Source organism: Gigantopelta aegis, chromosome 9, assembly GCF_016097555.1.
Source record: "Gigantopelta aegis isolate Gae_Host chromosome 9, Gae_host_genome, whole genome shotgun sequence".
Lineage (NCBI taxonomy): Eukaryota > Metazoa > Mollusca > Gastropoda > Neomphalida > Peltospiridae > Gigantopelta > Gigantopelta aegis.
Window position 1 is genome coordinate 35,296,106 of NC_054707.1, and position 14,591 is coordinate 35,310,696.

Genomic DNA, 14,591 nt, shown 5'->3' on the forward strand with positions numbered 1-14,591 from the left:
GGAAAATGTAGCGGGTTTCCTATGATGACTGTGTCAGAATTACCAATTGTGTGACATCCAATAGCCAATGATTTATTAATCAATGTGTTCCAGTGGTGTCATTAAACCAAGACAATTTTTTTAAACTTATCACAGAAATTGATCAGAAGAAAGAACGAATGCTTGAAATTCTTGAAGACCGTGATCTGGGCTTCCTGTTTCCACTACTGACCATTCAGTCTGAGTTGTGGAGGCAGATTCAGACCGAACCCTCGGCGGCGGCCGTCTTCAAGTGGATCAGGGACAGAGTGGACACCAACATGCAAAAAACCACAGGATTCATAAACATTCTCACCACTTGGTAAGCTCAGTAGTATTTAATACTAAATGTAACCAGTACTAGGAATGGGAAGGTTAAGATGGTCTTACCCAGGGCTAGCTCTGGCACTGGCCAAATTCGCCAATTGCGAATTTTGAAAGCAGTTGGCGAATTTTATTTTGACATTTTGAAGAAAATAACTCTTGAATTCTGCAATTTTTAAAGTTTAATAGACAATTTGGCAAAAAATATTAATGCTGTGTAGATAGCCAGCCCTCAATAGCCAAGCCTACGACAGGTGTGTATATAGCCACTTCTGTTTTAATTAACAAAGATGATGGCGACAATTATGGTTGTTTTTATGGAATTCATCTTTGTATGCGATATTTAGCACAATATGCATATGGTAGTGGACTGGACCTGAGTGCAACAAGAACCTTGTGAAATATAGTGGCGTAGATGAAAAGAGAAGTGGTTAGAATGGTAGGAAACTGTTAAAAAGCCCTTGCGTATTATAGGGTGTATACTACCAAATCAAATCCCATAGACTACAATAGTAACATATGTGGCTAAAACTCCTACCTGCAACATATCAACCGACATAAACGCCACGGATATAAATACTACCACCCCTTACACTTAAAGTGAATCAGAAAAAAAATGGGGGTCAAGCTGCTCGTTTCTGAGATAACGGGTAGCGTCTATGACTACCCTAGTTTCGCACAAAATTCGAGTACTTTTTTTTACAGGTACCCCATACATGTTTCAAGCACAAGGCTACTTGACACATTGGTACTAGATGAAATAAAATTGCACATTTTTTTTACCCAGATGAAACTATTATTTTTTACAACCAACACACTCACATTTATCAGCAATCACAGGACTTGTGGTGTTCACTTCTCTATCAAAAGTTGGGTGCACCTCGAACTTTGACCCAGCCGGAAGTTATTTGGTTTAGTACTACCTATATTATTTCAACTCTGCATATGTGATGGTAATAATTGTTTAAACCAATGTTATTTACATCGTTTCAGACTAATTATTTTTGTTATTTTTATGATTTATAATGTGTTGGTAATTTTTTTGTCCTATGATGCGTAGTAAATTGTGTGAGGAGTTGAATCATTTTTTTGTCCTATGATGCGTAGTAAATCGTGTGAGGAGTTGAATTGTCAGCAGATGACTATTGTTTTCTAAAAAAAACTAAAAACTTTTATACCTAAAATTAAATAATGAATTGGGAATGTAGAGTTATTTTTATGGTCATGTTTGGGTTTTTCTTTTAGTATCTTACGACATGTAACAGGAGAGACCACTCTTGGTAATTCGATTGATGTGACTGCTGTGCCCGACAAGACTGCTGTGGAAAAGGAGATGGAACTCTTAGACAAACTGAAGGTACAGTTAGTGTTAGCTTACAAGGCTTATAATACCAAAGGAATTAAAAAGGAAAGATGCATTGACAATAAGATTTCTCCACTTTGGTGGAATGACCCTTTTTTGTTTTTTCAATATATAGAAAATGGGAAAATGTATTTATTCTTTTAAAAAAACATTTTAATTTTTATGCAGTTATACAAGAAAAATAGTGAGTTAACGTTTTATATTATTGGTTTTATTCTTATATGGTTCTTGTTTTGATATAATTTTTGTACTTTATAACAGTTATTATTGTAATGCTGCTGTTATGCTAGACAGCTGTACCTCTCTACACATTGGTTACTGTAAATTTATTTCTTCTTGCCAGGCTGTGCTACAAAGATTCCTACACGAGAATCTGGAGCTGCAGGCCAGCGCTTTGTACGCCACTCAAGTGTTTTGTCACAACAACCACTTTCCAAAAGGTAAGATCCTAGCTCCAGTCCAGTAAGTCTGATAGACTTGAAAATCTAGTCTCTGAGTCTTAAAAATCTAACTTGATGTGCAAGACATAAAACCATGTCAATCGGTGAGACTTGAAAACATGGCCTTCATTGTCACTTGCTTACCGTAGTTGGCACCCAATAGCTTGTGTACATTTTCTTTACTTCTTGTATGTAGAGTCTAGAAATTACCAATTGCCCAGTAGCAGATTGTTTTTAAGGATCTAATGAAATGTGTCAGAATGTATGTAGGATACAAGATCATATATCTGCCATCATTCCAGTTAAAAACATTAAAATGTGTGTGTGGTGTGTGTGGTGTGTGTGTGTGTCTGTGTCTGTGTGAAATAATAGGAATTGCCACAACTTTAAAATGTTTGGAGATGTTATTTAAACCAGCCTCTGTGGGTATTGAAATTAATGCTGCTTGTAACCTCTGTAATTCTCTTTTGTTGTTTTTATACATCTGTTACGATAAACATTGTAGGAATGTTGCTGAGGTTCTTCATGGCTTACTATGACCTGGAGATTCTCGACGAAGAGGCTTTCCTCAAGTGGAAGGAAGAAGTTAATGACGAGTATCCTGGAAAGGGGAAAGCACTCTTCCAGGTAATTTGTCTGAAGACTGGTGCTTTAAACTACTTTTTCTAATTCTTAGTCCTGTATTGGACCAATGGGAGGGACTATAAGTTTTGTCTCCGTCCTATCTGTCCATCTGTCCCAATATAGTTTTCGGACTTTTTTCCCACGCTGCTTCAAGATATTGGGTTGAAATTTTGTATCTAGTTTTATTTACTGTTGCAGGTAAATTTTCATGGTAATTATATATATATTTTTTTTTTTTCAAGGAAGGCTTTTATTTTTATATTGCACAAAAAATAGTTACGTATACAGCATACAATTGTACAGTAATGATTCGAGGCCCATAACCTTGACATTGCTCTTGTTTCTGGGGACAATAAATTTAAAAAAAATCTTAGGACTCTTTAAAAAAAAAACCAGAACCTTTCATGGTGATTGTTTTCCAAAATGTATTCTCCCAATGCCTCAAGATATTTAACTGAAATTTTGTGTATAGCTTTATCATGTAGTTACAGATCAAGTTTGACATTCAAGGCGATTTACCTTCTGTTTTGTTTTACCTTTTTGGTTTGCACAATTTCTGTAAATATTTATAGTCCGTATAATAAGGGTGGGCGGGACGTAGCCTAGTGGTAAAGCGTTCACTTGATGCATGGTCGGTCTGGGATCAATCCCCGTCGGTGGGCCGATTGAGCTATTTCTCGTTCCAGCCAGTGCACCACGACTGGTACATGTATATCAAAGGCTGTAGTATGTACTACCCTGTCTGTTGGATGGTGCATATAAAAGAACCCTTACTGCTAATCAATAGGAGTAGCCCATGAAGTGGCGACAGCGGGTTTCCTCTATCTGTGTGGTCCTTAACCATATGTCTGACGCCATATAACTGTAAATAAAATGTGTCGAGTGCGTCATTAGATAAAAACCTTTTTTTTTTCTTCTTTTTTTTTTCTTCTTTTTTTTTTCTTCTTTTTTTTGTATAATAAGGTTACAGAAAATGTTTTTTTTACCTCGTAAATAATGTGTAGTGTTTTAAAAAAAAAAAAAATTACATGTTTTAGACCACATATTTAGCAGCTATTAACTTCTTAATATTGAATAATCTACCTGTCAGATTGGTTTCGCATTTGATGACTTAAATCTGGTAGGAACTGGAATCTGATGTTAAATTCCACATTTCATTGAGATAAGATGCGATTCTGGTTTCTACCGCACACATACATTGTTCAGAAACAAGAACTCAAGATTTGTGTTTGCTTTTGTTAGGTAAACCAGTGGTTAACATGGCTGGAGCAAGCAGAAGATGAGAGTGAAGAAGAAGACGATTAACTTTGATGTACTAGATGAATTAGGGCGAAGAAGAATATTTTAGGCTTGATGACTCTTTGACTGGATGTTGTCATTTGTGCAACAGTTGTATCTCTGTGACATGCATGTGTTTTATTTTAACTTTCGTATGAAAATAAAGAAAAGAAAAAAGCAAAAAAAAAGGACAATACAAACAAGAAGACACTTTAAAAAATGGAATGACAAAGATGTGTGGACTTTAAGATTGTGAAGGATTATATGTAGCAGAAAGCAAATAACTGTTGCAGATTGTTTGGTCTACCTTACCTCTTGATGTGCTCTAGTTCATCAAAATCGTCAATAAACTGGTGCCTTGCATCCGGAAACAACAAAACAAAAAAAATCTGTATTCTGCTGTAACAGAAGTTGTGCATCTTGTGATTGGAGCGTGTGCATTTTGTTCAGCAGACTTTATGCATCGTCAGTGAAATCTGTACTTTTTGCCAGCAGAACTGGCATTTTGTGTTGGTACTCTTTGGTGTGGCAGTTTTTCAGTTGGTGCTTTGCTTAAACAGTAAAGAAAAGGATGGATATATTAAATAAAAACCCCAAAATGCAAGCTTTGCTGCAGATTTAACCTTCTTTGCGACTCAACAGCCAGCCAGTCTGCCCGCCATTTATTGGTTTCAGATCTTATGTGAAGATTTTTATCATCGTTTTATATTATACCATGTGAACATTTTTACCCAAATGAAATAATTCTTTGTTTCTTTTTTCATGTTTTATAGATATATAAATAAATTTATTGATATAATTTTTTTTCTTTTTTCTTGTAAGAGTAGAATTGTATTGCATGACTAATCAAAAATAGCATCCTCCTTTCTGTGTCTGTGTTTCTTGTGATATATTTCATTGTTTGGATGGTAACGGTTTTGCTAACTTATTCTTATTCACATTTTGTTGGGTTTTGTTTTCATAGCACCTTGTGGTAAAAATTATCAATCCTGTTTGTCTTGTGTATAGTAGGTTTTGGCACCATTATCTGATAAATTTAGCTGAAAAAAACCATGATCTGTGAATGCAGATTGATTTTGTGTGGGTGAAACATGTGTAATGATCTCGGCTAATTACAGCTCCCGAGTTTTCATTAAATATAAATATATAATGGTATATTTGAGACTGGGTCCTTCAAGTATAAATTATGGGTATTTATTTAATTTTTTGTTTGATATTTTGTGGAAAAAGTTTGTATTAAAGAATTGTTTGGTTAAAAGCATTATTAGTTGAATATTTATTTTTAAAATTAATTGTAAATGTTTCTTTTAAGGGATTTTGCTCTTACTCTGTAATTTCGCTTCATTTCCTGGATGCCAGGATAATTTGAAATTTGTGCTTTTATTCCAGTTAACTATTTACAGAAATAATTATTTTACATTGATCATTCACATCATGTTTGTTGAAATTTATCAAACAATAAACTTGACGTTTTGTAAAAAACCAAAATATCCACAAAATTGTCAGTTGTTGAATTTATTTCTAAATTAAATTTGTAGATATTTTCAAAATGGATTCATGTATTTAAAAAATGATTAGTAAGTAAGTAAAATGTCTCATTGGATATACATTTTATACCGTTAGATGTTTTGAAATTCTCTGATTAATTCCTTTGAAACCATGGATGTATAGTGAACACTTCTAGTCGAGATGATTTACATAAATGAAATTAGTTTGAATAATTTGTATAATAACATTGACTTAAAAAAAACCTTAATATTTGTTTTCATAAGAAAGTTCAGTTTTATTACTATGTCATATTCATTGTAGTTGATCATCTGTGTAAATTATATATGTGTGTGTCGTGCTGTATTTGTATATAATACAATATAATTTTATCACATATTTGTGCTTTTATGCATCTTTTGAACTTTTTGTTCTGGTTCTGTCATGGTGTGGAGCTATCTTTTAAAAGTTAATTACTTGGTAAAATGATTCATTTATGGCCTACATTATTTCTCAGAAGTTTTTACGAACTTCAACTTCATTTTGGTATTGGGAGGAGATGGCGTAGTGGGGGCATTTTGCTTATTTATTGATAGAATTTGCTGTTTAATCTCGACCATGTTGTTACCTCGTCACTATATTAAATTCGATCAGAAATGTAGATACAGTATATGCAAGGTGAAAATAAAATTAGTTTTACCCAGTGAATAATATTCTGTTAATAGTGACCTCAAATTGAAGTGTTTTCTCTAAAAGATAATTATTTATTGTGAATTGTGAGGCCCTGAGACAAGTTATATGTATCACTTATTAAATATTACTTGAAATTATGTACATCAATATGCATAGGCAGGGCTTCTAGAATCTTTTAAAAATCCACTAGCCATGGGATCAGTAATTTAAAAAATGTACTAGCTACGATCACACATTCACTAGCCCTACTTTACTTTTAAGTTAATAAAATTTTACTAAATAATAGTAATAATCAGATATGTCAGAGGGACTACTAAAGAGCCTTAAAAATACTAACATTAGGGGTTAGAGTGGGGTCAGTATATTCATATTTACAAAATAGACTTAACTGCAACATTTGACAATTTTTGTTTTTCACTAGCCATTGGGCATGGCAATTGTAGTTATTTACTAGCCCAACATTGAATATCACTAGCCACGGGAGTGGGGCTACCATAATCTAGAAGCCGTGATAGGTATCGCATGTTCTTGTCACTGATAAAGTATGTAAAACAACGATTGTCTTCTAGTTAATGAATAATACTATTTTATTGTAGAAAATTGAATGAAATAGTCGTTTGGTAGGGAAAATGGATTTCTTTGTGGTATTTTTCAGTTGCTGTTGTATAACCATTAAATGATCAGATAACTTCTGAAGATTTATGTATAGATTTCAGCAACAAATATGTATTTATTATTAATAACCAGACATTTGGATGATCATGTACAAAGCAAAATTCATTGGCTTAGATATTTAACACACAAAAAACTAAGTTGGTTTTTATGCAACAGGAAAAAACAGAATTGAAATAGAAAAACAGTGACGGTTGATATCCAAATATTTCAAATCTCAAGATATATTAGGGGCTGATACAGATGTAAAGTATATTGTTAAAGTTTAGTGTGATTTGGCTAAATTTAATTTGTCAGAGAAATGTAGTTGTAAATATTTATAAAGATTCAATACAAAATTGCTACCTTAGATTGTTAATACATTTGAACAAATGTCTGCATGTCGTGTTCATGTGTTAAAACTGCCATAGAAGTATATGTGACTAAATGGGCATTTTTATACCACTTCTAACTGCATTAAGTGAAGTGTTAAATGATGATTAAATGGGCATTTTCATACCACTTATTTTTAGATTAGTTAGGGGAAAATTGATTTCTCTATTTTGATAAATCGGTTTAAATCCTATTGTATGTATGCAACAACTCGCCTCTCAGAAGAAAACCTACTTGTAATTACTACGATTTTTTAACAATGAAATTACAAATTTATAAATTATATCTATGTGTTGGTGAAAACAAAAAAAATAATGTATAATTCCAGTTTTGAGGACAATAGTTCTTAACAAAATCATTGTCTTTAATTTTGTTGAATATTTCTTTTTAGAACGTTTTGTAATGGCTGTTCTGATCCGATCATTCCACATGTTGCATTAACATGACTAAATTTTGAAGCTGCTTTGTAGGATCATATTTTATTCTGATGCATTCACAGATACTTGGTTTGATATATTGTCTTGTCTCCTGTATTATAGGGAATAAAGTTTGTGATAATTAATACTGTTATTGTTTTGTGTGAATATATTAAATACCATATTATACTTTCTTTTAAATAATGTTCGTGCTTTAATCCAATTAAGGTTCAAACACACTGTCCTGGGCACACCTCGGCTATCTGAGCTGTCTAGGACAGTGGGTTAGTTGATAGTAGTTAGAGAGAAGATGGTGGTGTGGTCTTGCACCTACCTATTGAGTTGTTAAAACTCGCTCTGGATGGGACCCGGGTACCGGGTTGCGAATTCTGTATCTTACCAGCCTTACGTTCAATGGCCAAACCACGACACTGGTCCATATTGTACATTAATGTTTTTCCAAACGCAGAATTGCAAGGGACATGACTCTTTGTCATTACATGCTCTGCTGTGTGGTCTTCTATTCGCCACTGCCTTCGCTGGTTTTGGGGTCGGGACGTAGCCCAGTGGTAAAGCGTTCGCTTGATGCGTGGTAAATCTAGGATCAATCCCCGTTGGTGGACCTGTTTGGCTATTTCTCGTTCCAGCCAGTTCTCCACAACTGGTGTAACAAAGGTCGTGGTATGTACTATCCTGTCTGTGGGATGGTACATATAAAAGATCCTTTGCTGCTAATTGAAAAGAGTAGCCCATGAAATGGCTACGGCGGTTTCCTCTCAATATCTGTGTGGTCCTTAACCATATGTCCAACGCCATATAGTCCGTAGACAAGAGGCCCACCTTGCACACACACACACACACACACACACACACACACACACACACACACACACACACACACACACACACACACACACACACACACACACCCCTCCACCCACGAATTGTCTAAACTATGTTTTTCTAACAGTTTCGGACCTATATTTTAGGATTATGAATGTTAACATTGGATAAACAGGGACGCACTATGGTTTTGGAGGGGTTAAAGTGAACCATGACGCAAGATTTTTGGAATTAGAATAATGGGGTAGGGATAACAAAAATGGACATAACTTAGGTTTAAATTGACAGAGAATACTCAAAATATTGGTGGCCTCTGTTCGTTGGTATGTATATTATAATTATTGTCTCACCAAAGGTCAAAAGGTCACAGATTTCAGGCAATGCTTAAAATCTGACATATAAGCATTTATTTGATTAGTACTCTCTTAATATTCAATTATTTTGGTGTTAACAACTTGAAAACTGTAGGGGACACATCTTGCAACAAATCCAAAGTGTTAGTATTCATTTATTTTGCAAAGTAGTGTTTGCGTGACAAATGGAAAAAGGTCGTATTTTTAACGTTAACAAAAATGTAGCTGTAGCTAAGGGGAAATTAAAATGGTCATATCTCTAAACCAGATCAGTGTTTACTAGCAAACTGACAGTCAACATATTGATACTGGGGAGAGGTACACGCACACCAGTGATATATTCAATTGGGGTCAATAAGTAGGTCATCAAAGGTCAAAAGGTCACGGATTTCAGACGACGCTCAAAATCATACACCTAATCAGGTATTTGATTTGTATGCTAACAACTTAAAAACTGTAAGATAAATACCTTACAGCACGTGCAAGACATCAGTATTCATTAATGTTTTTAAAGTTGGTTTGCATGACATTAGCAAATAAACAAAATACTGTCATGCATTGAGAGAACTATGAATTGTTGTAACAATACACCATATCAGTATATACTAGAAAATGAACATTCCAATTTTTATATTGGTGTTAACCATAGACAGACAGACACACACACACACACACACACACACACACACACACACACACACACACAACACGCACATAGAGGGGGGGGGGGGAGCAATAGAGCACAACACAGACACACGTGTAAAATATCTTGGTTCACCAGAGGTTAATATTTAATCAATGTTACTATACTTGATACTTCTTTACTGTCACTACAGCTGTCATCGTAATTGTCATCATCACTGCCTTCCTCTTCGTCCATCGGTCTACAGACTGGTAGGTACTGGGTTCGGATCCCAGTCGAGGCATGGAATTTTTAATCCAGATACCGACTCCAAACCCTGAGTGAGTGCTCCGCAAGGGTCAATGGGTAGGTGTAAACCACTTGCACCGACCAGTGATCCATAACTGGTTCAACAAAGGCCATGGTTTGTGCTATCCTGCCTGTGGGAAGCGCAAATAAAAGATCCCTTGCTGCTAATCGGAAGAGTAGCCCATGTAATGGCGACAGCGGGTTTCCTCTCAAAATCTGTGTGGTCCTTAACCATATGTCTGACGCCATATAACCGTAAATAAAATGTGTTGAGTGCGTCGTTAAATAAAACATTTCTTTCTTTTTTCCTCTTCGTTGTCTGTGTTGTACTGGACCTCCTGTAGGATATCACCCAATGTAGGTGGCAGGATTTCCCCATCACACCACTTTGGTTCCAGCCTTTCTCCATGTCCATGAGCGGCAATCCACCCATTAGTGTTTATGGGTTCAGGAATATCTGGTTTGGGTGTATGGGCTCTCTTCCAAATCCCTACTTCATAGTTTACCCTTTTGTGTTGACGTAGGCAAACTTATGGCGGTGGTAATGTTGACAGGTCAACATTTTTCCTACGGTCGAGTTTGCCTCCTGTCCGCCCACACTTCGACATTAACATAGACAAACGAAGGTCATCAGCTTCGGTGGTGGATGTCATCTGATAGATCCTGCAAGTAAATGCTTCTAAGCTAAGAAAACGATCCTCAGTGACTTTCAAGGACTCGCCAAGCTTCTGAAATACTTCTTGATATTTTGGTTTTGTCTGAATAAATTTTATTGGCTTTACTTTACCAATTCCTTTAAATGCTCTCGTTGTGTCACATCTGGTGAATGCTCGAAGTCCTAAAAGAGCGGTGCAATAAACTGGAGTGAAATCATCAGCTAAATTTGAAATGTCCCGTAGCTTTCATTTGTTACCAGAGCCAGTATCTAACAAGATGTGTGTCTTTAAATTTGATGCCTAGCAGAGCAGAATGAAAAAATATATCACTGTTTGGACTTCTGACACGCACAAAGTCAAAGTTCTCTTTCTCAGCATATTTGCAGTACAGAATCACCCTTGTGTCAGTTTCTTCTTGGCCAGACTCTAACATGGGTACTTCTGACATGAGGACAGTTTGCCCATCAATATATATCAAGCTATATGCTTTAATTTCACAAATAGTGATGGCCTCCTTATTGTGCAGTTTTGAGCTGAACTCATTACGTCCCTGTGACACAAGGGTGATTCTGTACTGCAGATATGCAGAGAAAAAGAACTTTGACTTTCAGAAGCTTGGCGACACTTAGGATCTTTTGCTTAGCTTAGAAGCGTTTACTTGCAGGATGTATCAGATGACATCCACTACCAAAGTGGATGACCTTCGTTTGTCTATGTTAATGTTAAAGTGTGGGCAGACAGGAAGCAAACTCGACCGCAGAAAAAAATGACAACCTGTCAACTTTACCACCGCCGCCAGTTTGCCTGTGTGAACACATTAAAAGAATAAACTATGAAGTAAAGTAGGGATTTGGAAGAGAACCCATACACCCAAACCTGATATTCCTGAACCCACAGACAATAATGAGTGGATTGTCGCTGGTGGACATGGAGAAAGGCTGGAACCAAAGTGGTGTGATGGGGAAATCCTGCCACCTACATTGGCTGATATCCTACATGAGGTTCAATACAACACAGACAACGAAAAGGAAGGCAGTGATGATGACAATGATGATGGCAGCTGTAGTTACAGTAAAGAAGTATCAAGTAGTGATAGCGACAGTGATTAAATATTAATCTCTGTTGAACCAAGATATTTTACATGTATGTCTGTGCTGTGCTCTATTGCCGCCCCTCCCTCCCCCACCCCTCTCTCTGTGTGTGTGTGTGTGTGTGTATGTATGTGTGCGTCTCTCTCTGTCTATGGTTGACACCAATATAAACAATTGAAATGTTCATTTTCTAGTATATACTGATATGGTTTATTGTTACAACCATTCATAGTTCTTTCAAAGCATGACAGTATTTTTACTTTATTTTTTGGCTAATGTCATGCAAACCAAGTTTAAAAACATTAATGAACACTGATGTCTTGTACGTGCTGTACGGTATCTAACTTACAGTTTTTAAGTTGTTATCATACAAATAACTGATCATCAATAAAGTACAAATCAAATACTTGATTAGGTGTATGATTTTGAGCGTCGTCTGAAATCCGTGACCTTTTGACCTTTGATGTCCTACTTATTGACCCCAAATGAATATATCTCTGGCGTGTGTGTACCTCTCCCCAATATCAATATGTGGAATGTCAGCTTGCTAGTAAACACTGATCTGTTTTAGAGATATGACCATTTTTATTTCCCCTTAGTTACAGCTACATTTTTGTTAACGTTAAAAATACGACCTTTTTTCATTTGTCACGCAAACACTACTTTGCAAAATAAATGAACACTAACACTTCGGATTTGTTACAAGATATGTCCCCCTACAGTTTTCAAGTTGTTAACACAAAAAAGAATTGAATATTAAGAGAATACTAATCAAATAAATGCTTATATGTCAGATATGCCTGAAATATGTGACCTTTTGACCTTTGGTGACCTACATAATGACAATAATTATAATATACATACCAACGAACAGGGGCCACCAATACCAATATTTTGAGTGGTCACAGAGTATTCTCTGTCAATTTAAACCTAAGTTATGTCCATTTTTGTTATCCCTACCCCATAATTCTAATTCCAAAAACCTTGCGTCATGGTTCACTTTAACCCCTCAAACCATAGTGCGTCCCTGTTTATCCAATGTTAACATTCATAATCCTAAAATATAGGTCCGAAACTGTTAGAAAAACATAGTTTAGTCAATTCGTGTGTGTGTGTGTGTGTGTGGGGGGGGGGGGGGGTATGCAAGGTGGGCCCCTTCAGCCCACGGACTAATATAACTGTAAATAAAATGTGTTGGGTGGGTCGTTAAATAAAACATTTCCTTCCTTCATTGGTTTGTTCCCAATAGTTTATACTGTCTGTAATGATATACTTACATAGATTGCCTATATTAATCTACTTACTCCAATCCGTTTCATTTGTTTTAATTGGGCTTTCAAACTTTCAAATCAACAGATTGTTAATCTTGTATGTTAGTTCTTCGTTAACAGAAGTAAACGGCCTGGGAGAATTGATATTGTGTATTAAAAAAAACTTAATAGAAGAAAAAAGTGATTTAATGTAATGGTGGATAATAGTTAAAGAGCATTGCCAGAGATTTGCAAAAAAAACCCAACCCAAAGATTTAAAGATCTTTTATTAGATCGTAGGTAACAATCAGGGGTGGGAATTTTCCTCGGATCAGCTGTTTTCCTCTCATGGAACATTGCGTTTCCTCGCATTTTAATCGTCCTTTCCTCCAAAATTTGTCAGATGGCAGAGATTTTAACCTAGGATTTCAAGAATTTCCGGGACCCTTCTAGATTTCCTCTTTGTTCCAGTTCACCAATTCCCACCACTGAACAATGAAAAAACTGTGTTATACATATTAGATGATGTGAAATACTCATCTGAACTTTAGCCCAACAGAAACCGCTCAACTTTGGAAGTTTGTTTTACAGATCCTATAAATAATATGAACTCTTGTTAGATGTTTTGTTAATGATGGGGAGTGGGACGTAGCCCAGTGGTAAAGCGCTCTCTTTATGTGTGGTAGGTTTGGGATCGATCCTCATTGGTGGGTCCGGTCCAATGGGCTATTTCTAGTCCAGCCAGTGCACCACAACTGACGTGCTATACTGTCTGTGGGATGGTGCATATAAAAGATCCTTTTCTACTAATGAAAAAAAATGTAGCGGGTTTCCTCTCTAAGTCTATATGTCAAAATTACAAAATGTTTGACGTCCAATTGCCCATGATTAATAAATCAATGTGCTCTAGTGGTGTCCTTAAACAAAACAAACTTTTTCTTTTTGTTAATGATGACCACATGAGCAGGATTAAATGGTTATACAGGGAGTTAAAGAACTGATACAAAATTGAATGTAATGATTAAATCTTTTACGTACCGGCCTTGGTGGTGCAGTGGTTAAGCTATCACACTATAGGTACAGGGGTCGCTGCCCAGTACTGGCTTCAACCCAGAGCAACTTCTTAAGGGCTCAGTAGGTAGGTCTAAGGCCACTACACCCTCTTCTCTCATCCCATGCTGCTAATCGAAAAGAGTAGCCCATGAAGTGGCGACAGCGGGTTTCCTCCCTCAATATCTGTGTGGTCCTTAACCATATATGTCCGATGCCATATAACCGTAAAAAAAAATGTGTTGAGTGCGTTGTTAAAGGTAGGGTCAACTCAAACAAGAGTCTTTATTGTTGGAAAGATGCATACCTGGACCACCAAGACATACTGACACTTTAACAAATGAAAAATGCGTAATTTTAGAGTTAATAAAAAAAAAAATTCATTCCTGCTAACTGGGGGCAACCATTTTGTTTCGTTTTTGTGACGTCCGGTGGTATAGCTTGGTGCAAAATGACATTAGCTCCGTCCATCTTCTCTATGCACAGTGAAAACAAACGCTCTAATTTACGACAAGGTGCTTCGCTTTCATCAACCTGACTTATAAATGACTTGATAGTATAATAAACTATTTAACTAAATATATTTCAATTTGCATCAATAGAACAAAATGGAGTTATAGTAGTTTTCTTTTTTTTAAAAATCCAAAGAAAAAAATGCATATTATTAGGCCTATTGGTAGGGTACAATTGAGCAAAAACGACCACTCACGATACCCAAGTGATCATTTTGTT

At 35.9% G+C, this 14,591-nt stretch overlaps 1 protein-coding gene across 1 annotated transcript in view; it reads left to right on the top strand.

The window, feature by feature from the left end:
* LOC121381540 (eukaryotic translation initiation factor 4 gamma 2-like) overlaps positions 1-7,831 on the top strand; it is a 39,108-nt gene extending 31,277 nt beyond the window's left edge. The window contains exons 20-24 of the mRNA XM_041510868.1: positions 136-340; positions 1,588-1,699; positions 2,049-2,145; positions 2,651-2,772; positions 4,012-7,831. Of these exons, the coding sequence (XP_041366802.1) occupies positions 136-340; positions 1,588-1,699; positions 2,049-2,145; positions 2,651-2,772; positions 4,012-4,074 (599 nt within the window). The 3' untranslated portion in view covers positions 4,075-7,831. The remainder of the gene's footprint in view (positions 1-135; positions 341-1,587; positions 1,700-2,048; positions 2,146-2,650; positions 2,773-4,011) is intronic.
* Positions 7,832-14,591: the final 6,760 nt, after the last annotated feature.